The sequence below is a fragment of the Pseudocercospora fijiensis genome (genome assembly GCF_000340215.1).
Source record: "Pseudocercospora fijiensis CIRAD86 unplaced genomic scaffold MYCFIscaffold_9, whole genome shotgun sequence".
In the NCBI taxonomy this organism is placed as follows: Eukaryota; Fungi; Ascomycota; class Dothideomycetes; order Mycosphaerellales; family Mycosphaerellaceae; genus Pseudocercospora; species Pseudocercospora fijiensis.
Window position 1 is genome coordinate 2,003,554 of NW_006921540.1, and position 22,861 is coordinate 2,026,414.

A 22,861-nucleotide genomic window follows, 5' to 3' on the forward strand; every position below is an offset into this window, starting at 1 on the left:
CTTCTCATCCTTTCCAAGGCTTCGGGAACGCAACATCGAACAACTCTCCAAACGTCGGATTGCCCCAATAACCCTTAAACACATGTTTCCCAGACCCATACGAAGACTTGTGCACCTTCACAGTGGTAACGCAATAATCAGAATCCATCAACACCATCTTCCTCCACGATTCTTCACGTTCCAAGGATCGCACCTCATCATCTGGATCGAAAGTCCTGAACGTAACCCAGACATCATCCGTCCCATCGAATATACGCTCCACCACGCTGCAATCCACATGCGCTCTGATTACATTGTACCAGCCACTGATCGGGAGGAAAACCATGTTAAACCGAGAATCCGAGCTGCTTTGTCCGAAGAAGGGGTTGTGGGTGTAGTAACGGCGTTTTCCTGGGGTCGGGTTGAGGAAGAGGGCGCGTAAGAGTTTTGCTGATCCTTGGATTGTGGCACGGAATTGGTGGGAGACTCGTTGGCTTTGCAGGAGGGATTTGAGGTGCTTGATGTTACCGTCGTCGAGGTGGAGTAGGATCTCTTCGAGAAGCTCGGGGGTGTGAGCGACGCGTTGGCCGGCTGAAGGTGGAGCTGGAGCTGGAGCTGGAGGTGCTGACATGATGGTGGGTGTGCTGCTGAAGTGGCCTAATGCGATGCGACTATTGATGATGTTAGTGCTGATCGCATATCTAGCGTGCGATTGACCCTATGGCGAGGCGAGGCGAGGCGAGGCGGTTGGCTGGCGTGGATGTTGTTGAAGAGGAAGTGAGAAAGGTTGAGGAAGAGTTGTAAGTCATTTTCACCACGCAGATTCTGAAAGCTTGGCAACTTCTAACGGCCATGCATACATGTGTGCGCATCTGAAGGCGGCAACGACGGCAGCACCTTTCAATCTCTCACTTCGACACACCGCTGCCCATCCTCAATGCTCCAACTCAAACGCAGCATCATGCAATAGTCCTAGCCTGACGTTCTTCCATCCATCCATCCTCAAGCCTCTATGCTCGGTACTTCCCAAACGCCACGTCGTACAGCTCACCCAGCGTAGCATTCTTCAATCCCTTCTTCCATCTTGGCACCACTACCTACCTCGTTAACCTGAAGCTTAGCAACAACATAATCGCCCGCTCTCAGGTGCATCTTACGCCAGGATGGCACCATCTCTGCCCTAATAGATCCGCTCTCCCATCGCCGCTTATTCAGACTGACCTGTATCTTGACGGGGGCTCGTCGTTTTCTAGCTGCTACTTTACGCCAACGGACATGCAGAAAGGCACCTTTGACTCGGAACCTCTGCTTGGGAATCAAGCGGTTGTCCGGAAATCCCAGATTTGGTTGGAGAAAGAGCTTTCTCGAGAATGCTGGAGCCTTTGATCGTGCACTGGAATTCTCTGCAGCAGCGCTTCTGTGGGAATTTGATTACTTCTAACAGGATCTGTTTCAGGACTACCTTTGCGGATAGTAACGGTACTGAAGAGTGGGTAGCTCGAAATTGAAGGAGGAAGTGAAGTAGCTCTGGTAGTTTCTGGAAAGTTGTGCTTACTCTGGTGGGTCATCAGGACAATGCGACTGCTATTGCGACTGGTTCTCGTAACGTCGTTATTACGGATCGACTCCTGAAGGCTTAGGCCACCCCGTCGAGTACGTATCCAGCGGGTGAAGGTCACCATCCCACGGATACATCGCTTTCCACGATTCATTGATTGCTGAATTCTTGAAGGCTGGCTCGGAGAATGAGGTGGGTCTCGTTTGAGCTCAAGGCGCAGGTGGCTGTAGTCTCTAAGAGACACGAAAAACCATTGTCAAGTTATAAGAATACCTTGCGGACTCAAGAAGCCTAGTCCTGCGCTGAAACCGGGATGATGAGCACACCACTTCCTTGACGTTCCAGTGAGTTCTGTACAGGACGAGGTACGCAAAACTTGGTGATACGTGCGAGCCTCTTTACGACCAAGAATAATCAATGATAGCGTCGATATCGTCGGATTGAATCATAGAAGAGATTGGTCCACGCTCCACGACTTCAAAAAGTGGGTGAACTACCAAGTGAGGTTTCATACCTTCACTCCATCGTTCCCCTGCAAATTCTCATACCTGGAATATGCAGTGTGCTTCATTGAAAGCTCGAGATGTCACAGAGCTCGCGAAATGCTCCAGCGTAATTTTACAAAGGCGATTTTGCAAGTCAGTTATAGGTAAATTGATCTTTGAACTATCGAGTAAGTTCCACCAGCTCACTACGCCGTTCTCTTGCGTATGTTAACACTCAAGAGACCTGGAATACTTCGCTAAACGCTTAGATTGCCGAATGGCCAACGAAGGGGCTAGTCTTTAGTCTTTATATGCCAAGTTCGCTTTTCCCCCTAAAGTTGCTGCTTGGTCCTCCCTCCCCTCATAAGCCGCAACAATGAGCTTGCCCGATATTCGGGTTCATCCAATCTCCTATCGGGATGTTGACCTTCATACCATTCGACCACAGCTCTGTAACGTGATCCTGAGCTCCCGCTTGCGATGAATCTCGTGACAGGTCTCCCTCGGCTAGATAGAGCCAGTAGAATCTGCTCGAGAAGGTCTGGAATTGCAGCGGCTTGATTACCGGTAGATGAGGCGGCGATGGTCGCATTGCTGAGAGTTGTTAGTAGAGGTCTCAATTGAAAGGCAATTCGCGTTCATACCTTATGACCTTGGCCAGAGATATTGGATGAGAGTAGTAGAAAAATTGCAAAGCTTCGACAAGCCAACAAGTGAAGTAGGTCTGTGCGCAGTCGAGGAAATGGGATGAGGATAACAGATCCGTGAGAGGATAGTGATGGGTATGTAGGAGGAGTCGTGATCGGGAGGATTTGTGTATGAAGTTGTGTAGAAGTACGACATTGCGCGAACCACTGACTGACAGTGTTCGTCATCATCGTCGATGTGAGGCGAGGTCAAGACCTCTTACTTAGATTCTGCGCTGTTGCGAGTTGTATGGCTCGCCCGAGTATACCTGAACGCACGGACAGCGAGTAGAGATTGCTCTTCAAAATCCTGTTCTGGATCGCGCGTCCGCTGTGCTCCTCCGATGACAGCCTCGTATAGCTCGCCAAATGTCGGACTGCATCTCTCCTCTCTGGAGAAGAAACCCACATTGGGATTGCTGTAGTTGTGGCCTTGAAGCTCGACGACCTGGAACGGAGCATTCCACCAGTACATTCGCATCCAAGAAGGCGTGATTGATGGATTCTGCCGCAGAGCTGAGCCCTCATTCTTTTGAAAGCTGATCCTCATCGTCATCATCGGACAGATCTCTGACTTTTGCCGTCCCCAGTTGACGACGCACGCCTCGTAACCTAGCTTGAGAGCGCCGTATGGCCGCTGCTTGGTAGGTCTCAGCGGATTATGCTGTGTGATTTGCCATCTAGCAGGATTGAAGGCTTTGGTTTTGAAGAACAGTGCCTCCTGCAAAGATTTGGAAGAAGCGATTGTCTGCTGGAATACTTCGCTGACGCGCTGACTTAGGAGGACCGTACGAAGGCGTAGCTGGGCTTCGTCGTTGTTGTAACACCCTCGAAAACCTGGCGCGCATAAGTCTTCGGTTTCAGCCAGCATCAGAAGGATGCTCTCAAGCAGCTCAAAAGTATGAGCGACTCGACTGCCCGCAGACATGGCTTCAACTTATTAGTGTTACGAACTGCATTCGAGGGAGCTGCACATACCGAGACGAGACTTGATGCGTTAGCGATTGTTGAATCTGTGCGTGTGTGTACTTGAGAAGTCGAAAGCGGAAGTCAGAGTCGAGACAAGCGTAGATGTGGATATAGTTGACGCGACGTGGTCCGTGCGGATCTTCACATGCGGATCTTCACAAGATCGCGTCGCGTCGAATGATTACGAGCCACCGCACGGACCGAAGTCTCGAAGTGAGATCTCGTCATCCAGAATCATACGTCAACACATTGACTCGCACATTCTTCTCCCACACCAAAACCATACCGACAAGCAAAAAACAAGCCAACCACCAGACCTCTTTGGCCGCGTCAGCAGCACATAGTACTTCGTTGGTACATTCTTCCTCCTGTCGCTTATCTTCACTGACCTCACTCAGATCATGACAGCTCCATCGGCCGGACATCGAGTCGCGCACATCCCCGAGCTTCTCGAGAAAATCTTGATCCATGTCTTGGAAGACATCATTGGTTGGTTTCGCGTCGCCATCTCCGAGGTTCGCCAGCCAAAGAGCCAGTACCAGCTTCCGCGACGCCATCGCCGGTTCCAAGAAACTCCAGCAGGCTCTCATGCTCACCCCTCTACTCACAGGGACCAACACTGGACTACATACCCCCTGTCCACTTCGGGCTCGCAAAGCCTTACGATGTGGTGGAGGTCCTGCAAGACTTTCCACGATGGAGAAAAGCAGGATGCGCTGATGAGGAATGCAAATCTCGGGCAGATCTACGATCGTGCTGTGGTTCAGAAGGCGAAAGACGGTCAAGGGGGATGGAATTTGAGAGCAGGACAGGGAACTTGAGTAGGAAGGTGGTTCGATCCATACCGATGAGACTCTCGTTGTTCCATGGCAGGAGGAAAGGGAAAGCATTGTGGTGCTTCTGCAGGGCTGGTAGATCAAGACGTCAGCATGGTCACTCAGGATACGCAGGAGTTGCTTAAGCGGGAGTGTTTGTGGCATGGAATTGCCCATTTCAATTTCGATGACATTACGGAGCAAGGAAAGATGCATCTTCCAGGCTTACTTTATCGTCCATCATCCTACTCCACAGAATCGATTCCTTCCCTTTTGCGCGGGAACCATCTCAGATTCGCAATTGACCAAACTGCTCTTCGATATCTCGAGCGTGGGTGACACCTTCAGCAGCCCGATGATGCTGCCCACCCACAGCTGCGCCGCACTGAGGGCATCGAGAAAGCTGCATAGCCATGCCGCATTCGCCTATGAATTAGTCAGTAATGAAAAAGAAGAATGGATTTGGTTTGTGACATAGCTCACCAATGGTGAAAAGATGTCCGTTGGCGCAACGGTACCAGTGTCCGGTGCCTAAAAATTCGGTCGCCATTGCAGCAACGACCATGCGCAGTTCGTTTGCGGAGACCGATGATACAGAAGTCTTCAGCATCTTGCGAATTGCCGAGACTTCGCCAGATACGGGAGCTGTTTGGCCAGCGTACTGGTTGCAAATCGCCTCTGCTTCATCAAGGTGCTTGTTACCCGCACGCTGAAGTGCTTCTATCATTTGAGACCTGTCTTCGTATCAGCATTGTATCAAATGTCTTGGGATTGGAGGACTTACCTGTCATCACGAGAGTGAGCCAGAACAGTAATCTCCAAAGCCGCGAAATGCGCCCAGAAGATGTGACACTCGGCTTGCTGCAAGACGTGAGCAGACTTGATTGCGCTTATCATTAATGCATTGCAATCATCACGGTTCTTGTCAAGCACCAGCCAAAGCTTAGCAGTGTCTTTCAGCTTCTGCGGCAGCTTCTCCCAAACAGTGACAAGGTCGGTAAGCAAGACGAGCTCGCAGCGAATGAACAGTGCTTGCGCCAGCAACTGTCCTCTGGTCTGCAAAATGCTCTGGTCGAATTCAAATGCAGGTAGATCGGACTGATTGCGGCGACGCACAGCCTCAACCAGGTCGCGGACTTTCTGAAACGGCTGCTCCTCCTTCCTCACTTTCTGTATGAATGTCGCAATGGTCGTACGCAGCTTCAGGAGTGGCTGGTAACGAGCCCCCGTTTTTGCTCTCAACGCATGTTCAATACCCTTGGTTCCATGCAGGACGATGTCTCCAGAAAGCCGAGCCTCATCGACCGTCTCTGAAAGATCACCCTGGTATTCTTTCAGTTGGTCGGCCAGGGGCATGTAGGTGCGATTGGACCAGATGATGAACTTCTTGGTGCTTTCATCAAGCAATGAGCGGCGCACAATGCGGCCATACCTAGCCACGCTCCGTAAAGAGCCTCGGCAATCGGGGCAAGTCTTGATCTTTTCGTAAGACAGCGGGAGAATGTCGCCTTTGAGTGAAGTGGGTACTTCGAAATCACCAGATAATTCCGTGTTGTAGTGAGTCGACATTTCCATTTGACCATCGAGGGTTTCCATCGTGAAAATATGACCGCAAGGAAGAAAGAGGCAAGGCGCCTGATCCAGATCGACCTCAGCATACGTCTCCATCGTGTAGATGTCAACACGGACATCAAGAATCTCTTCATCAGCGCATACTTGGCAGTACCGTGCTGCTGGGCACGGCTCGCCACATATTGATGGGCACAGATGTCCACAAGAAAGTGTCTTCTGGCAGCGTTGCGAGCATGGCACCCAGTCGCAGGGCGCACCGCAGGGCATCTGACAAGCAGTATGAGGGCAGCTCGATGGGCACTTTTCTTCTGTGCATGGCATGCAAGGCTCGTGACAAAGCTTGGAGCACTTGGAATGAATGCAGCTTGTGACGCACGGTTGTGAGCACGGAGGGCAGTCTTCGTCCGGATGACAATATTCCTTGCAGGAGTGGCTGCATGTGTTGAAATCGCGACCGCAGATCTGCAGGCACGGGCCATGATCGGTGTTCTTCACTTCGCCGGTTTTGATGTCGCGTCGACAGTCACGGCAAGGCTTCTGGCACGAGTGGCCGCACTCTAACGACGCTGAGCACTGCGCTGTGCACATGTAAGAAGGGCCATCCACCGAGACATGGCAGGCTACCACCACCTCATGTCCGCAATTGGATACCTTGCGTTCCACCTGCACCTCGCAGCGGATCTTGGATTGGTCTTGCAGTTGCCAACAAGGCAGAGCTGATACGACATGCCCGCATGGAAGGGTGAGGTTGCATTGAACAACGACATCGCAGCGCGATGCGCATTCGGCTCCGCATGGCAATTCGCACGGGTGACTGCACCCAGTCTTTGGACGATTGCAGTCTTTCAAACAGTACACGCTGTTGTGTAAAGCCTCTGCGTGGCACTTTTGCGGACATGAGTGGCCACAAGGTAGCTGCTTGCCGCATAGAAGATCACAGCCTGCTTCGGGAGCGACGCGAGCAAAGTCCTCCGGCTCATGAATTTGCAGAGGTGTATCTGGATGACGTGGGCAAGCAAGCTCCAATGTGGTGCCAATATTCGCCTCCGACTTGAAGATGTTGATGACGCCTTGCCACATTGGCACGTTGGACGTCGTTGCAGAGTTGCCGATGATGTACATGCCATGCTGAGCGCGGGATAGCAGAACATTGATCCTGTTCGAAGTGCGCAGGAATCCGCACTTCATTTGATCGTTGCTGCGCACTAGTGAGATTACGACGACCTTGGCCTCTTCACCTTGGAAATTATCGACCGTAGCAAGCCGAACAGCTTGCAGAAGCTTGCCTTTGCTCACAGACGGTCGACGCATCGCGGCTTCTGCTGAAGCAGGCAGTGCTTCTTCTTCTTCTTCTTCAGACTCCTCATGTGCAAGGTCTTCAGCGTCACGTTCATTCAGGATGATCTCTGCTGAGCTGCTAAGCTGCCGCCTCAGCTTCCTCAGCTGTCCAAGATAGGGAGTGAGCACAGCGATGTCGTTTGAAGCATAAACTCCCTGCCTCTGAAGATGGCTCACCAGGGCGACAACCATGTCGACTTCCCAACGATTCGTGTGGGAAGTACTATGCAGATTATCGTTTTGAGCATCTTCTTTGTTCTTGTGGTCGAGCCAGAAGAGCCGAGGGCGTACACCACGGACGTGGGGATATTGCTGGACGGAATCTGCGTCTTGAAGATTCGGATAAAGGGTGTCGTGAACAAGGCGAGAAATGTAAGGATGCATTCGTCTCTGCGTCTCTAGTGTGACGAAGGGTAATGGCTGAGCGCCTTGGACGCGCGGATGGACTAGTCTCTCGAAAAGAGATACATCCAAAGCAATCCGACTTCGTGGGTTGTCAACTGACAGCTCATAGTTTTGAACCTTAGGCCGCAATTGCTGATGGTCGCCGATCAATATGGCATGCTCGAGAGAAGGCAGCATTGCTGTGAGTAGGTGAGCTTCAAGCACCTCGCCTGCTTCTTCAACAACGAGAATTTTCGAGTTGAGCTTGCGAAGATGCTGGAGGTTGCGAGCCAAGCCAGTAGTGGTAACGCCGATGACACTTGCATCAGCAAGAATTCGCAAGTCAACACTACCAAGAAGCGATACTATGGTAGAGTTGTCCTCGTTGAAAGCTGTTAGATGCACCTTAAGGTCCTGATGAATGCTGCTGGTCATGGTGTCAAGCCAGAAACGATGCAGAGTCTGTCGCTCTCTCGGACTCATCTGAGCGAGTGGTATTAAACCATTCTGAAGATCTGCGAGGGGCAGGTCTCCTGTTGGGTGCTTAATTGGTCCGGCTTGGAGCCACTGCTGCAAAGGTGATCGTGACCTGTCATGCGTGACCTTGGTCCAACCATCCTCCACGTCGAATTGCATCACTTCAGTATGAATTTGTGGATAATTCTTGGCGAGGAAGGACATTGTCTCGTCGTCACTACTAAGCATTCGGTCCAAGCGCGAGAGTGCGGATCCAATGACCTGACTACTCTCCTTGATTGACTCCTTAGCTCTGCCCCAAGAGTGGCCCTCAACCTTTGTGAGACTGGAGTTCCGGGCGACATTGCGTATGTTGACCGCAGCAAGCCTCTCGCTCTTTGAGCCCGAGCCAATACGTATGAGTTGTTTGACACCAGCGTCGACCAGATGCTCGAGAAGTTGATCAAGCGCATGGTTAGTGTAGCAGACACAGATGATCGGGCCAAGCTTGGCCTCACGCTTGTTGTCCAGAAGTGTTTGGATGAGTTTGACTCCAGTGAACGACTTTCCGGTGCCAGGAGGTCCCTGAATGAGCGTGAATGAGTTCTCAAGTGCATGCTTCACCGCCTTCCGCTGCGCATCGTCAAGTATACTTCTGTCGATAAGTGCCTGTGGCACTCGCTCTCCGCCCGAATTCTGCTGCAGATCGTCACGCTCATCGTCGGACAAGAGACTGCGAAGGTCGAACTTAAACCCATTCCTGAGCGAGTACGCAGGCGGTGGTAAGCTGATTTGGTTCTGGGTCGGGAGCAGAATCTCGGCGAATGGCAGATCGAGCGTATTGGCCATGCTTTGGAGCGCTTTGAGTGTTGGCTCGAATGCGGGCAGTATGACACCAGGAAATTCAATGATGCTGCGCGCGGCTACGGCTTGCGTGGTGCAACGAGAGAGAAAACGGGTGGTTTGGCCCGGATCCGAGCCAGGGACCTGCGCAATGACATATGCTCGCAACGGGTCAGATGCTAACGAGTACCGTGATCGAACCTTCTTGCTGTCGCGGTCTGACCCAATAACCACCAAGAATGTGGCTTCGCCTGCAGTGGAGAGAAGGCATATCAGAGACTCAGAGCCCAGCCTGCGAGATTCCTTCCACCATTCCTGCCGGAAGGTGACAGATTTGCCTTTGAGATTCTGTGGCTGGTCAAAAGAGAAGAGGAACATCAGACCTTTCTGATCATTGAAGAAGACATCTTCCAACATGACATTATTGTAGGAGTAGACGCGGGCACCTTGTCCTTCCGAGCTGATGGTAGCAAGCGGATTCTGGAGTCGCTCGAGTTGGACTCTGGCGGCATCTCTCAGTTGGCCAACGGTATCCTCGCGAACCAGGCGGAATTGACGATCAATTAGACCTGGCAATCCATCGATGTGCCAGTCACTCGGGTTCTCGCGTGGCAAATATTCCGACCTGGGACTAATCACCTCTTCAATGGTGGGTAATATCTGAATGTCGCGGATGTCGGGAAAGTCGTTGTCATGACGCGGGCCTTGAGATGACAGCTCTCCTGGCATGTCTTGAGCAAGCGTAAATGTTGGCTTGATGTCATTCGTCTTGGTGGCGGCAACCTTTGAGACGAGTTCTGGAATTTCGAAGCCAAGCTCAAGAGCAGTCTTGATCGTTCGCAGATGTCTTGTCGTAGCGCGATCAAGCTTGGAAAGATCGAGCAGAGCAACAAGAACCTCAGCAGCCGCGCAAATCTCCTCATTGACTTTGGCACTGCTGTTCTTTTCTAGCATCAGGGCCAGCACTGCGATGGAAATTCCCAACTCATCTTCAGCAACGCCAGCGACCAAGTGGCGAGCCACGGCTTTGAACACATTTGCACCCTGTCGTCCAGAAACGCCGTATAAGTCGTTGAGTAAGGTGGCATGGCGAACTTCGAGGACAGACGACTGCAGGACGTTGTCATGCGACAGGACCTTGAAGTATGGAAGGAGCAGCTTTTCCCAAGTGGCGGCGAGTCTGTCATCCGATAGAGTATCGTAGGGGCGGTCCAGAAGCTCGCGCATCCGAATGAGTCCAGCGTCGGTGGCGAGATCGGAGATGACGCGCTGCAGGTTCTCATAGCTGCTTTCGATAAGTTGGAGGGTCTGGTCCAGAAAGGTTGCCAGGGCACCGTCGCCAAGTGGTGTGCTACGAAGCCTGTCGCTCTGCTTGGGGATGGAGAAGCGCCAGGTCTTGAGCAATGGGTGGATGTCGGCGGTCCGTGGGCGATGGCGAGCGTCACCTTGCGACGTCTCCTTGCCCGTGGCTTCGTGGGAGAAGCGACAAGCGTCACCGAAGCGACACTTGCCTGCCGCGAAGTATCTGCACGGCTGCTTCGCCATGGTGTGTTGAGTGCAGATGAGCAGCCTTTGCCGAATGCTTTGATGGCGTTGATGTGTTGGTGAGTCTGTCTGTGTGAGTTCACCGCGCTAAATTCCCGTACGCCGTTCTCTTTCAAGCTTGAGACAAACGGCGGCGGCGTTGACGCGTGTTGACTTGCGTCATGAGCTGTCAGTAGGAGAAATGATTGAAGCCAGAAGTCAATATGACAGTGTCACCTTCAGACGGCGGGAATTGGCCCCCCAATTTTCACGATACGTTGCGTCCTTCCACGAAGCCCATGATTTGGGACTTTCGAGATGCCGCAGGAAGTGTGAAGCTCATCGTGCGCATTACACTATACTAACATGCAGGCCATCTGCAAGATTCAAACGGCTCACGGCTCATTGCGTGATGGACAGGGTGAAATGAACGCGAAGGCCGCGGTCGCTGGACTACGACATGCCGCCGAACAGCGCATCTCGCGTATTGGATAGCAAACGATTCACACCGACTATAACGGGTATCGGTATGTACGTTTGGGGGGAAAAGAGGTTGCGTGAAGCTTCAGAGTGAAAGAGGGAGGGAGAAGCATCGCGTGAAGTTCTGACGCCGTTTCGTCTCGACAGGGATACATCCGCTAGCGTCCGTTGCCGGATGACCAATGTGCTTCTCTCACATCGTTATGTACTACGCAGTACAGCTATCATGACAATCACCAGTCCTCTTCCACCTTTGCTGAGCAGCCTGCTCCGCCAATGAATTCTCTCGCCTCGTCCTGACTGTGGACAATCTTGGGATGCTTCTCCTTGCCCTCCGGATCCCATCTCAAAACGCCGGAGGGATCAATTGCCACGACACTTCGCTCATCTGCAAGCAGTCGGTTGATATCCTCGTGAATCACTCGTCGCGCGACTTTGTTGAGAGAGAAGACATCGCGAAAGGAAAGCACTACGGCGCAGGCATCCGCATATGCACCCGAGCCTGGATCGTTGGCATCCGGGGCTCCCAGATTCCTCGTCAACGTGCGCGTCAAGATCTCAGAGCCAGCGAACCGGACGGCTCCTCTCAGGTGGAAAATCGCAACGCGGCATTTGCTATTCGGGTGCTGGTCGTTGACAGTGTTCAGCGTGGCCACGGCCGTGTTCACAGTAGAGCGAGCGATCTGACTGACGTCCATCATATGGAGACCCATGTCTCGTGAAAGCTGCTCACATATGTTGACCCCACGTACGCTGTTCCCCTTCTCGTCGAGCTTAGGCGAGAATGCGGCCAGACCGACTTGACCAGGTAGGGCACCAAGAATGCCTCCAGCCACACCTGAAAGTAGCAATGTAACGGTCAGCACCTATCTCCAATATCATCGCAAACCGCTTGAGAATCGTCATGACTTTACCACTCTTGGCAGGAATGCCAACATTAGACACCCAATCACCCGCGGCATCGTACATCCCGCAAGTGGTCATGACCGACAACACCTGCCGCACGCTGTCGCGAGGAAAGATTCGTTCGTTGGTGATCGGTTGATAGCCCGCATTGCTCAATGTCGCAGCCATGAGAGCGAGATCTCGGACAGTGACATTGATGGAGCATTGGCGAATGTAGCCCTTCACAGCTTCGCGGGGATCGCAACGAATAATGCCAGCCGCCTTTAGCATGTGAGCCAGTCCCATGTTGCGGTCCCAGTCCTTGAGCTCAGCCTCGTAGACCTCCTCGCATACCGCGAGCTGTCTGCCAGCCAGTCTCGACATGACCTTGAGAATCCGATCTGTACGCTGTTCGGCAGTCGCATCGGGACCGACGACCAGCGAGTGGGCCGTAATGGCGCCGGCATTGATCATTGGATTCATCGGACGATTGCTATCTTTGTGAAGTGATAGCTCGTTGAACGCATCACCTGAAGGCTCCACTCCGATCTTCTTCAGCACGGCCTGTAGTCCCGCATCCTCAATGGCGAGGGCATACACGAACGCTTTAGAGATGGATTGGATTGAGAACTCGACTTCGTCATCTCCTGCGCTGTACACCGTGCCATCCACCATGGCGATAGCTACCGCAAGCCGAGATGTGTCGGCTCGTGCGAGCACGTCAATGTAGCCTGCCGGAGCACCGGAGTCATCTGGACGGGCATGGTCGAGCACGCGATTCAGGTAGTCGGGAATTGGTGACTTCATGGCTGGAGCATGGGAGACAGGTTCTCATGCTTCCAGAAGATGGGATCTGTGTTTCTCCTCTTACACTTCTGCAGTCTCACGAAATTCTTGGTTAGCTTCTTAGGTTGCATCGTGCCAAGGCCTTAGTACTGCACAGAAATCTCAGCTTTCCATCTTACGATTAGTCAGGAGCCAAGTCAGTGAGAGCTGACGGGAACAAGACGAGTTCATCAGGCCAACTCCCTGTCCATCCAATGACCGTTAGGAAAATACTACCATGCAGAAGGCGGTTTTCACGCCAAGACGTACAGTAGGTGAGTGTATGCGAAGTCGCGACGATAGCCTATATAATAGGATGAGCGCGACTGCATCCTTCAAAAAATGGATTCCTAGGGATCGCGGACGAGGGCCGAGCAGACATATGAGCCTCCGTCACCGTCCGATTCAGCGCCATGCTTTCTTCAATGCCGAGGAATGATAGAAAATATGCTGTGTTGCACACCTTGGTCTTGGCTGATCCAAGGCTCTCCCATTCTTGCATCATGACTTTATGCAGGCATACGTTTCCATGACCATACACCGCGTCACTTGAGCTTCACACAGCCATACAAAGAAGCCGCTTGATCTTGCTTGCTTCGACCTAGAACAAATCACCAACCATCCCAATCAATCCACCTCCAAACAATCAAAAAGAAGAGCACCCACAATCACACAATGCCCGAAAAAGTCCTCGACCCCACCCAAGACCCATCGGTCACCAAACAATACGACACCCAAACCTCCCCCGAAGAGAAATTCCAAGACTTCTACACAATCGCCGACAACCTCGGAGTCTGCATGCTAGGAACCCACCGCCCAAACATCGGTCCCGTCGCACGTTCCATGGCTATAGCAAAACGCTCCGGCCCCGACTTCTTATTCCTAGCCAACACCCACTCGCAAAAATTCCGCGACCTGGAAGCCTCCCCACAAGCACAGGTGATCTTCCAAGACTCGAAAACTCAAGACTGGATCTCCGTGTCCGGGGAAGCGACGACGATGAGTACTTCCGATCCGAGGATCCAGGAGATTTGGACGAAGGGGGTTTCGGCTTGGTTTGGGGATGTTGGGGATGGGGTTCATGATGGGGGACCGCGGGATCCGAGGATGGGGTTGATTGTGGTTAAGAGTAGGTATGTTAGTTATTGGAAACATGAGACGGGGGTGTTGGGGTTTATGAAGGAGGTGGGGGCTGCGAGTTTGACGGGAACGGTTGCGAAGACGGGGTGTTTGAGGGAGATGCATGAGAGTGAGATTCAGAGTGCGAGGCAGAGGGATAGTGCTTTGACGAGTTAGGGAGGAGTGTGTGGAAGTGTATCGTGGTTTTGGATGTTTGTAAGACGTAGCAAGAGATGATGTTACTTTTGTCGAATCGGTTCCATGTAATGCTTCACCTGTTTCCCGATTGGGAAGTGCATCGAGAAATTTTGAAGCTGAACACTAGTGCATCGAGTTAAGCGAGCACGCGATCATATTTCAGGGTATGTGTAATGTGGTAAAGTTGTGGAGACAGTTACCAACTAGTCTTGCCAGCTCACAAACATTGGTCTCTATGTCGTTGCCCAGTGGGCGATTCCACTGCTACGCAAGAGCCAAACGGTCTCGCCATCGCTCACAGTGACCAGCAGCGAAGCGCACTTGTCTCACGCGGGCTGCCCGAGAATCCGACCCCAGTACTCCTATCGCTGTCGGCAGTCAAAGCATTCCAGCAGAACATTGTCCACTCGCTGCGTGCTGTGTTTGCGGGCAGATACTTGCATTCTTTGAGCGGCCAAGAGAGCAATGGAATTCCGATATTGTGATATCGCCATGACGAGATAAAAAAAAACCCAAGGCATGATGTCAAAAAGAATCATGCTCCATGTACCTTATGCTTCATCTAGTAACATCTCGCTTTAGCATACTAAGTATCTTGTTCGGATCAATCGCGTCACTGTTCGATGGCTCCGATTCCTGCTTGAACCCGCGAGTAAAGCCAGCTCTCTCCACTGTCGTGCGAAATGCATCGTGCGATTCCTTGTCTTCTTCTTTGCGAGCGCCAAGGTATGCATCTTCGAGAATGTACCCCGGAGGCAGCGACTTAGATGCTTGTGGTAGAACATAGATCGTCGGGAATTCCAGCACCGTCTTGTCTCGCAACATTGCCGTGAGCGTTGTATCCGCGTCTAGCGGAATGAGCACTTTGTTGGAAGAGCTGGTACCGGGTCTTAGTAGGTAAAAGTGTTGCTGTATCGCGGAACTGCCAGATCCTTGTTCACCATCTGCTGTGGCCCCTGCACCAATATTCAATTTGGCGCTTGCTGACTCTTCTTCGATTACCGACTCGACGTCACCGTTCGGCTGAGGCTCAGTTGGTGCTGTCTCTGTTTGCTGTTCGGTCTCGGCAAATTTCTTCCTTTCGAGACGCCGCCGCTTGGATGCTGCCCGCTCACTCTCTCCATTGGAGGCGTGGTGCTGTCGAAGTTGAGTGCCAGCATACAGGTTTCGAAGCTTGTCCGACTCCAAGCAATCGTTAGAAATGTTGCTTTGTCCATCGGCATCGATCCACTCCACGGTCCACAGGATATGGTTTCGCTTCGAGGCTCGGGTCTGGTTGGACTTCTGGCGACTCATTCCAGTGGGTGCGCGATGCATGGCTATACGATTAGCAGCCAGATATTTCTGGACGATACTTTCTGGATGGTTCCCTCGAAAGACTCGGTGGTGTGCAGCATTTTTGCCAATGCCGCGATCGGAAGCTTCTCTGCTGGCAACGTCGATGCTGCGCTCTACACCTTTGAGATAGTTGTAATCTCGATCTACTCCGGCAGGCGTTGCAAGCTGACTCTTCTTCACGAATTCGGCTGGGTTGCGCACTCCACTGCATGACGCTCGCTGTTTGTGCTTCTTGCTACACGGCAACGAGCAGGTCTGCGTCTTGCATCGCGGACAGCGATATTTGGGTTTATTGGTGTAACTACAACCGTCAGTACTATGCGAATGGATCAAAAGATAATGCTGTCGTTGATCACGATGGCCTTGCAAGTGCACGACATCAGAAAGCAGGCGTTGCAGTCTTCACCAGACGCCACTGCCTTGGACCTGCAATGCCTTTGCCGTAGACTCCATGTTTGATGCCTCACCGGTACCGCACGTGATCAAATGAGTCTGGCACGTCGCATACCCCTCTCGTTCTCCTCGGCGCCTGAGAGAGGGCATCTCAGGAGAGGCGGCTCCTGTGATGTTCCTTTTCAGGATTGCAGTCTCGACCAATACGGTGTGGCAAAAATGAAGGAGATGGGGAAAATCTGACCTACCAGATGCTGCATAGGCCGGTCAGGAGTGTATGGCTCGACATGATGGTTGCGTGCTCCGGCGAATACTTGCGGGGTGGCGATGACTCTGGAGCAATGATGGTGTGGTGAATGAGTCGGTATGCTTCGGTCTCTCAAATCGTCTGGGCAGGAAGTGTGGTGATGTAAGGCGTCATGTGATTGGACGTGCTGGCTGGGGTGCGGGAACAACGAAAGGAAATTTTGGAGAGGGCTCGGCGGTGGTGCAGCAGGCACCGACGCACCGTACCTCCGCTGTTACAGACGGCGTTGAGCAGCTGTTTGATCGGCCGGATCGGCGGTTCCCGTCATCAGCTCGCGTTCGAGACTTGCGCTGCTGCCGTGATCGGGACGTCCTGAGTCGTGAACAACTGCAAGTGTGCCCAAGCGAGCGTCGTGCCTGCCTGGTTGGAGAGATCAGACGGGCATCGAGGGATGATTCGAGGGAATATGGATATGTGGATGGACATGCTCCAGTGCGCGCGTTGGCGTGCCGCGTGCAGGATTCCGCGCGAGCGACACGCCACGTGACGCCAGCACCACTTTGGCACTTTCGCGAAACGGCATCGGAAACGGAAACGGAAACGGAGATTTGCTTGCACGGGCGCGGTGGGCACTGGGCAGGCTGGAGTGTGTGGACAGTTCACAGTGGACTGGGTATGACTGGCACCAACGATCATCGATCGATAAAAAAGACATGTCAGTCGCTGTCAATGTTAATCGATGATCCACTTTCCACTTTCGACCGGCCGTTCATCGCCACTGGGAGCAGCTGCAGTACAGTATTGATGCGCCAGGCACCGAAAGCGAATATGCACTACGGCAGTACTGCTCCCATGCAGTTGTGCATATCGATCATCGAAGCTGTGCGAAGTGAGCGAACGCAGAAGGCCGGCACCTCCAACAACAAATCCAAAAGCTGCCCTGCCCTGCCCTGCCCTGCCCTGTTCATCAATGTGGCGCCCCTGGCCCTTGCAGCTTGCCAATGCGATTCAGGACGCGCGCGGGCAGAGGCACTTGCACTTGCCACCGCACCCAACGCAGGCCAGGCCAGGCCAGGCCAGGCACATCCTATCGTGAGAACCAGAGAAATCTTCTCCGCACCTCTTCATCAAACTGATCAGTCAGCTGATATCGCTGGATGAGCAAGCTTTAGCACTATCTACTTTGTTGCCCGACTTCGCTCAATGCGGAGCGACACCACGCCGTCGTAAGCCGTCATCCCTGCATGTTTCATGAACTCACACACGCTTGATTTCACGCTAGACCTCGTCCTGCATATCCGCTTAAGCCGTTGGAGGAAGAGCCCAGGGGCACGACGCATCAAGCTTCGGCGAGGGCATGTCGAGCATGTCGAGCTGGGCATCTGGGCAGAGCATCGTGTCGTGCTACTTTGCCTCTCATCTTCCGCTCCGTCCTCTCACCTAACTTAACCTGCTGTTTCGTCCATCGTGACCGACTTACACGCCCACCTTCAGCGTGTCGTCGTACGCTCGTGGGCAGCAGGCCGGCATCCTGTCCATTCCCCCAGTGCCGCCAGAGCGCAATCGTGCCTCACCAACGCCAGCCAACGAGCTACTACTGCACTGCACTGGGCAACCGGCGGCAGACCACCGCCACCTTCAACTCGCCATCGCTCTGTGGGCAGCTCGACTACCACCACATCCCCATCATGGCGCCCTCCTTTCACTCTGCAGCCGCACGCCCGCGCTCCAACGAGTCTGCTCGTCCTCCAACCCGCGGTGACGACAACAATCTGGAGATCCCCAACCGCACCTCCTCCCTGCACTCGCGCATCGCGCAGCCAATTCCGAGCACAATGCCTCCGGCCAAGACTGGCTCGCGCGCTCCCAAGACATTGACGCACGCATACATGGTATGCGGTGTGGGACGAGAGCCATCGCAATGGGTGAAGGCACCCGCTCCGACCCACGGCAAAATCGGCCACATGAAGGCTTCGGTCGGTCAGTTCTGGCTTCCAGAGATTCTTGGAAGCAGCCCTCGATTGGAGCAAGATAATGAAATCGCCAGATCACTCCATGCTGCAATGAGAGTAAGTTCATCATTCCACCACGCATCTCATTTCCGCCAATGCTGACCAGGATCAGGCATGTTTCCCCCATGATGTCGAGATATGTACGGGCGCAAGCCAACCTCACTGTGTGCACCACGCATTTGTCCTGCAGCAGGATTCCTCGCACACTCTCTATGGCATCGCACTCAGGGTTTGGTCGCGTGCCGACGAGAAGCGTGCGGAGACCATCCGAGATCTGCGCAAGCGCACGGAACCTGACTACTATGACACTCCCGGCGAGACCTACTGGATTCCATACTGCTTGTCCTTCCTCTCGCGTTATCCATTGTACAATTTACTGGGTGACTACCTGCGAGGCATGTGGATTCACTGGAACAAGGCCACCAATTTGTTCCACGCAGAGGAAGTTTCCAGGATATTGAGCTTTCCCGCTCCACGCCTGAACGATCTGGTTCGCATTGACATGAAGGATTATGCGCTCTGCTACCAGTTCCCTGCCTCCCCAACTGGTTTCCAGAACTTTGCAATGTGGCCTCTGTTCAGCTGTCTTTCAATCCCCAATATCCTAGGCGTTTTGGAGGCTGCCGTGTCGCCAACCAGAAGGATCATCTTCATTTCGCACTACCCTGCCATGTTGACCGTGGCTACCGAGACTGTCCGCTTCATGGTTCGCGTCTACGAATGGAGTGGCCTGTACGTCCCTGTCGTGCACGCCCGCCATGCAAAGGAGCTAGTGCAGGAACCTGGACCTTATATCCTGGGCGTGACTGCCGAGTGCCGAACATTGTTCACAGCGCCATCGGATGCTTTGGTGGTCGACCTCGACCGGAATTTCGTACTCACATCCAGTCCGCCAAACGCCTGGTCAGCTAAGCAGAGGTCCAAACTCATCAACCGGATGACCCAGGCCCTCAATGGCGATGTTGTGCCCTCCGGTGTGCCGCAGCACCTCCGCTCTGCCTACGGCGGTGGCAAACTCATCCCGGCTGGTCAAATCATTGTCATGCGCGGCGAAGTGGAGAGCGTGCAAGATCCAGGCTGGTGGAACCAGGAAGAGCTCATGAGAGTCATGGATCGTGCTTGCGAGAAGCTGGTAAGTGGTCTACGAGTGCCGGCAACCCAATATCTCAAGTACTAATGCGGGCACAGGGCAAGAACAGCGGACTCAAGTCGGTCTTCGGCGGATCTCAGAAGAAGCCTCTCATGACCAAGGTTTCTATGAGACACCTCAACGAGATCGTTCGTGAGAGGAACCAGTACTCTCGTGACGCGATGGAGGCATGGCAAGACTTCATCAATTTGAAGGGCCGCATGGACACCGAGCTCGCCAAGGTCACGAAGCGTAATAACTTTTTGGTCGAGGAATTGGAAAGCTGGAAGCAGCAGTTCTTGAAATTCCAAGCATTTGCCGAACAGCTGACGAAGGAAACGAACGACCTCAAGGTGAAGATCGAGAACCACAAGCGCGAGAACCGCCGCCTCACCAGCATGATCGATCAGCAGAAAGACGATGCTGCGCGGCTCACAGTCCGCCTCTCCGGAACCGAGAAGCAAAGAGACGACGCGCTCGAGGCACTCGTTTTGCAGCAGGAAATCGCAGAAGAGCTGGAGCGAGAGCGGAAGAGAAACAAGAAGGACCTTTCGGCGCTGCAGCACACCAATGCTACCCTCCTCCGACAACGCGACGAGGCACAGCGCGTCGTGTTGCACCTTCGTGCGCTCATCGACGGACAAGCTCACCACATGGAGCACATCGTCAAGTCGCTCAACGACGCTCCAGAAACTGCCGAATTCGTCGACGCTGATGAGGAACTCGAGGGAGACAAGTCGCCTGTCAAGGATGAGAACGAAGTCGGCCTCAATCGTGGTATTGGTGGAATGGGTGGTTCCAGAGGGTCCTCCAGGGCAAGCACGCGTCTGTCACAGTATGGTCGCATTGATGGTGAGGACATCTCTTCAGCCATGGAGCCTCGCCTTTACTCCACTTCGGCTCCCCGCAAGCGCTTTTCTGAACTCAGCTTGACTGATGTCGCAGATCGCCATCTCCGCGACAAGACGGAGTCGATCGCCTACATCATTCGCAACATCTCAGAGCAGTGCGCCGCTGCCGTCGAAGGTCTCGACCTCGCACGACGCGCCGATACTTCGAGCGCCACCAGCGAAGGAGGCGACGACGATGACAGGCCCGAGTCCAAGAAGAAGCGCGGCAAGAGACCGGCGAAGAACCTCACGCCCGTTTCCGTGGACGGCGACCATGACAACGACCAGGCCAGCGTGGGGTCTGAGTCCGAATACGGCGATGGCAAGAGCGAGGGCACTGGTAGCTACCTACATCCGAAGCGCGTGTCTGGCACATCTTCGACATCCGGCACTTCCAACGTGCCACCAACACCAGACCTTGTACACGACCGCAGCTCCACCAGCATGAGCTCAGTGAGCGAGAGCACTGCCGCAACACCACAGCGGTCGAGCTTGAACAGCGTATACAAGAACCAAGATGTCCCCGAGGTGCCAACCCACATTGCCGATCAAGAAGAGATCGATGTCGGTCACCGTCTGGAGGAGATTGTCGAGGAGCCTGTCACCAAGTTCATTCCTCAAGGTCTTGAGCACCGACGAAGCCCGCAGGAAACGGCGTGACTCCTTAAACCGCGGTCGTCTCGCGGTCGCTTCCCAGTCGTTACGATCTTGAATTAATTGATTGTGGACATTTACTGCCAGAAAAGCAGGATCTTGCATGGCGTTGAACAGGAGCTGAACGGGGTTTTACGAGAATCATCTTGGTGCCATGTCTGTCTTTGCCGGACACCGAGACGCTTGCACGCTTTTGTTTTGTTGTTTCTAAGCTGAGATACTCCCTTTTGCTTGTGCTTTGCCGAGACACCGGCAACATCTTTGTAACGTCACTCGTTCTCACGGCCTGAAACTATCTAATACTATGATCTGGTGGAGGTGGAGGAGATGTGTACGATCGTATGTTCGGCGATGTAGTTCAGATAGCAGTCTGCTGTTTGTATCAACGCTGTCACGCGAGGAAAGTGCATGCTGCTCACCGAGCCGTCGCGGCTTCCGCAATCATTCACCATCAGTCACGCTAACCAGAACTCGGCAGCAATCTCCGCGGACCTCAGACTTCCGCTCCTGATCCTTCGCCATTCCTTACGGGCGGGCCTTCGACGCCATGGACGCGGTCTTGCACTGCAACGACCTCACCTGTCGTGCCAACGTCCCCGACCAGGCAGTCGTCACTACCTGCAGCCACATCTTCTGCATTCCATGTGCCAACCGATTGGGTCTTTCGGAACCGCAGGATGGCCAGAGACGATGTCCGGCTTGCAAGACTGACCTCACCAATCCTGACGATGCGGTCATCACCTCGCTGAACCCGACCGAGGACTACAAGACCAGTATTTTGAGCGGCCTGTCGCCGACGATCATCATGGAGTGCGCGGGACGAGGTCTCGGCTTTTGGGCATATCAAATGGCCCAGGAGATCACGTATCAGCAGTACCTGGCCACAAGTCTCGCTGATCGCTGGAACCAGCTCAATACTCAGATGCAGAATGTAGCTGACAAGGAGAAGGATGAGAATAAGCGCCTGCGGCAACGCCTCGATGGTCCGTACTCATCTCCAGCTACGCGAATGCTGCTAACCCCTCGACAGCATTGCATGCTGAGAATGCCAATTTGATGGAGAACAATGCGGCTCTGGATCGCTCGTACAAGGAAAAGGCCAAAGCTCAACACCAAATCAACAACCTCTACCAGAAGCTCAAGGCGCAGCAGCTGGCCGCCGGGCTCGAAGTGGCTGCTGAGAACGATGCTGACAATGTACTTGCACATGCGAACCAGCAGACACGAATCTCCGCTGCTCAGCGCCCTACCAAGAACGTGCATGCCCGCGACTTCAGTGATGGGAGTGGAGGCAGTGAAGAGCGCCGTAATCGCCATCGTGACTATACTTGGTCTCAGAACAACGCCTCTCAGGGGTATCAAGTGAGCGCTGCACCACGTAACTCTGGGACTTCTCGTAAGTGATAAAGGCACTATTGGACCAAGAATGATACTGACGCCATCGATAGATAGCCTTCCCATGAGTGGATCTCAGCAGCAATCGAATCGACAGCGTTTACCACAGCCGGCGTTCGGCTCTTACAACTCGACATTTCTCGGCGGTACTGGACTGGGCAATGCAGGTCTGCGGCAAGGCACAGTGCAGCGAGGACCTTATGGCAACAGTCAAGGCCACGGGCAGTCCGGCTACGATGATGAGAATGTATCCAATAGTCGCTACGGCGCCGGCGGTATGGGCGGCATGAGTGCCGGAGTGAGGGCCGGACGACCACCAGGAGCAATCCCTCTGAGTCGTGCTGGCGGAGTGGGACCTATGCGCCCGGGCGGCTATCCTGGTATGCGCATGGGATGAGCTTCGCTTCGGGCCAAACGAGCCAAACGAGCCAAACAAGAAACAGGTCTAGACCATTCACTTCCTTTCGGTCACTCTCGACATTGGTGAAGCCTTCAAGAGCCTTGCACTCTCGAGAGTGTGCTAGGAGAAGAAGAATTTGTAATCACCCGCACTTGATAGATCAAACTTGACTTCCACGTGTCTAGAATTTGCCGGTTCGTAACCTGGTGAGTGAGTCCTCGAACTTCGATCTCCCACCATTGGAATCCATAAGGTCAGTTCCACGAAGCAATGCCATTCAGCCCGGC

The 22,861-nt window shown here is 53.5% G+C and overlaps 8 protein-coding genes across 8 annotated transcripts; 3 read left to right on the forward strand and 5 right to left on the reverse strand.

Moving 5' to 3' along the window:
* Positions 1–4: 4 nt before the first annotated feature.
* Positions 5–610, reverse strand: MYCFIDRAFT_199728 (uncharacterized protein; the record flags this gene model as incomplete). Its single annotated transcript, XM_007932714.1, has 1 exon — positions 5–610. One exon carries the CDS (start codon positions 608–610, stop codon positions 5–7), a length of 606 nt encoding a protein of 201 aa, XP_007930905.1.
* A 1,218-nt stretch (positions 611–1,828) lies between these two features.
* MYCFIDRAFT_199729 (uncharacterized protein) lies at positions 1,829–3,636 on the reverse strand (the record flags this gene model as incomplete). The annotated part of the gene is made up of 5 exons (XM_007932715.1): positions 1,829–1,888; positions 2,052–2,085; positions 2,458–2,616; positions 2,667–2,876; positions 2,933–3,636. The coding sequence occupies 5 exons, from the start codon at positions 3,634–3,636 to the stop codon at positions 1,829–1,831; spliced, it is 1,167 nt and encodes a 388-aa protein (XP_007930906.1).
* A 1,145-nt stretch (positions 3,637–4,781) lies between these two features.
* On the reverse strand, positions 4,782–10,630 carry MYCFIDRAFT_37116 (uncharacterized protein; the record flags this gene model as incomplete). Its single annotated transcript, XM_007932331.1, has 3 exons — positions 4,782–4,918; positions 4,976–5,230; positions 5,287–10,630. 3 exons carry the CDS (start codon positions 10,628–10,630, stop codon positions 4,782–4,784), a joined length of 5,736 nt encoding a protein of 1,911 aa, XP_007930522.1.
* Positions 10,631–11,322: 692 nt separating this feature from the next.
* Positions 11,323–12,781, reverse strand: MYCFIDRAFT_36907 (uncharacterized protein; the record flags this gene model as incomplete). Its single annotated transcript, XM_007932317.1, has 2 exons — positions 11,323–11,927; positions 12,004–12,781. The coding sequence occupies 2 exons, from the start codon at positions 12,779–12,781 to the stop codon at positions 11,323–11,325; spliced, it is 1,383 nt and encodes a 460-aa protein (XP_007930508.1).
* A 693-nt stretch (positions 12,782–13,474) lies between these two features.
* MYCFIDRAFT_80955 (uncharacterized protein) lies at positions 13,475–14,095 on the forward strand (the record flags this gene model as incomplete). The annotated part of the gene is made up of 1 exon (XM_007932716.1): positions 13,475–14,095. One exon carries the CDS (start codon positions 13,475–13,477, stop codon positions 14,093–14,095), a length of 621 nt encoding a protein of 206 aa, XP_007930907.1.
* A 579-nt stretch (positions 14,096–14,674) lies between these two features.
* Positions 14,675–16,176, reverse strand: MYCFIDRAFT_205082 (uncharacterized protein; the record flags this gene model as incomplete). The annotated part of the gene is made up of 2 exons (XM_007932717.1): positions 16,096–16,176; positions 14,675–15,755 (listed from the first exon to the last, which is right to left on the reverse strand). The coding sequence occupies exons 1-2, from the start codon at positions 16,134–16,136 to the stop codon at positions 14,675–14,677; spliced, it is 1,122 nt and encodes a 373-aa protein (XP_007930908.1). The 5' UTR covers positions 16,137–16,176.
* A 1,382-nt stretch (positions 16,177–17,558) lies between these two features.
* MYCFIDRAFT_205083 (DENN domain-containing protein) lies at positions 17,559–21,193 on the forward strand. The gene is made up of 3 exons (XM_007932718.1): positions 17,559–18,163; positions 18,219–19,238; positions 19,295–21,193. The coding sequence occupies exons 1-3, from the start codon at positions 17,783–17,785 to the stop codon at positions 20,783–20,785; spliced, it is 2,892 nt and encodes a 963-aa protein (XP_007930909.1). The 5' UTR covers positions 17,559–17,782; the 3' UTR covers positions 20,786–21,193.
* An 80-nt stretch (positions 21,194–21,273) lies between these two features.
* On the forward strand, positions 21,274–22,754 carry MYCFIDRAFT_87847 (uncharacterized protein). The gene is made up of 3 exons (XM_007932719.1): positions 21,274–21,762; positions 21,810–22,175; positions 22,228–22,754. The coding sequence occupies exons 1-3, from the start codon at positions 21,327–21,329 to the stop codon at positions 22,569–22,571; spliced, it is 1,146 nt and encodes a 381-aa protein (XP_007930910.1). The 5' UTR covers positions 21,274–21,326; the 3' UTR covers positions 22,572–22,754.
* Positions 22,755–22,861: the final 107 nt, after the last annotated feature.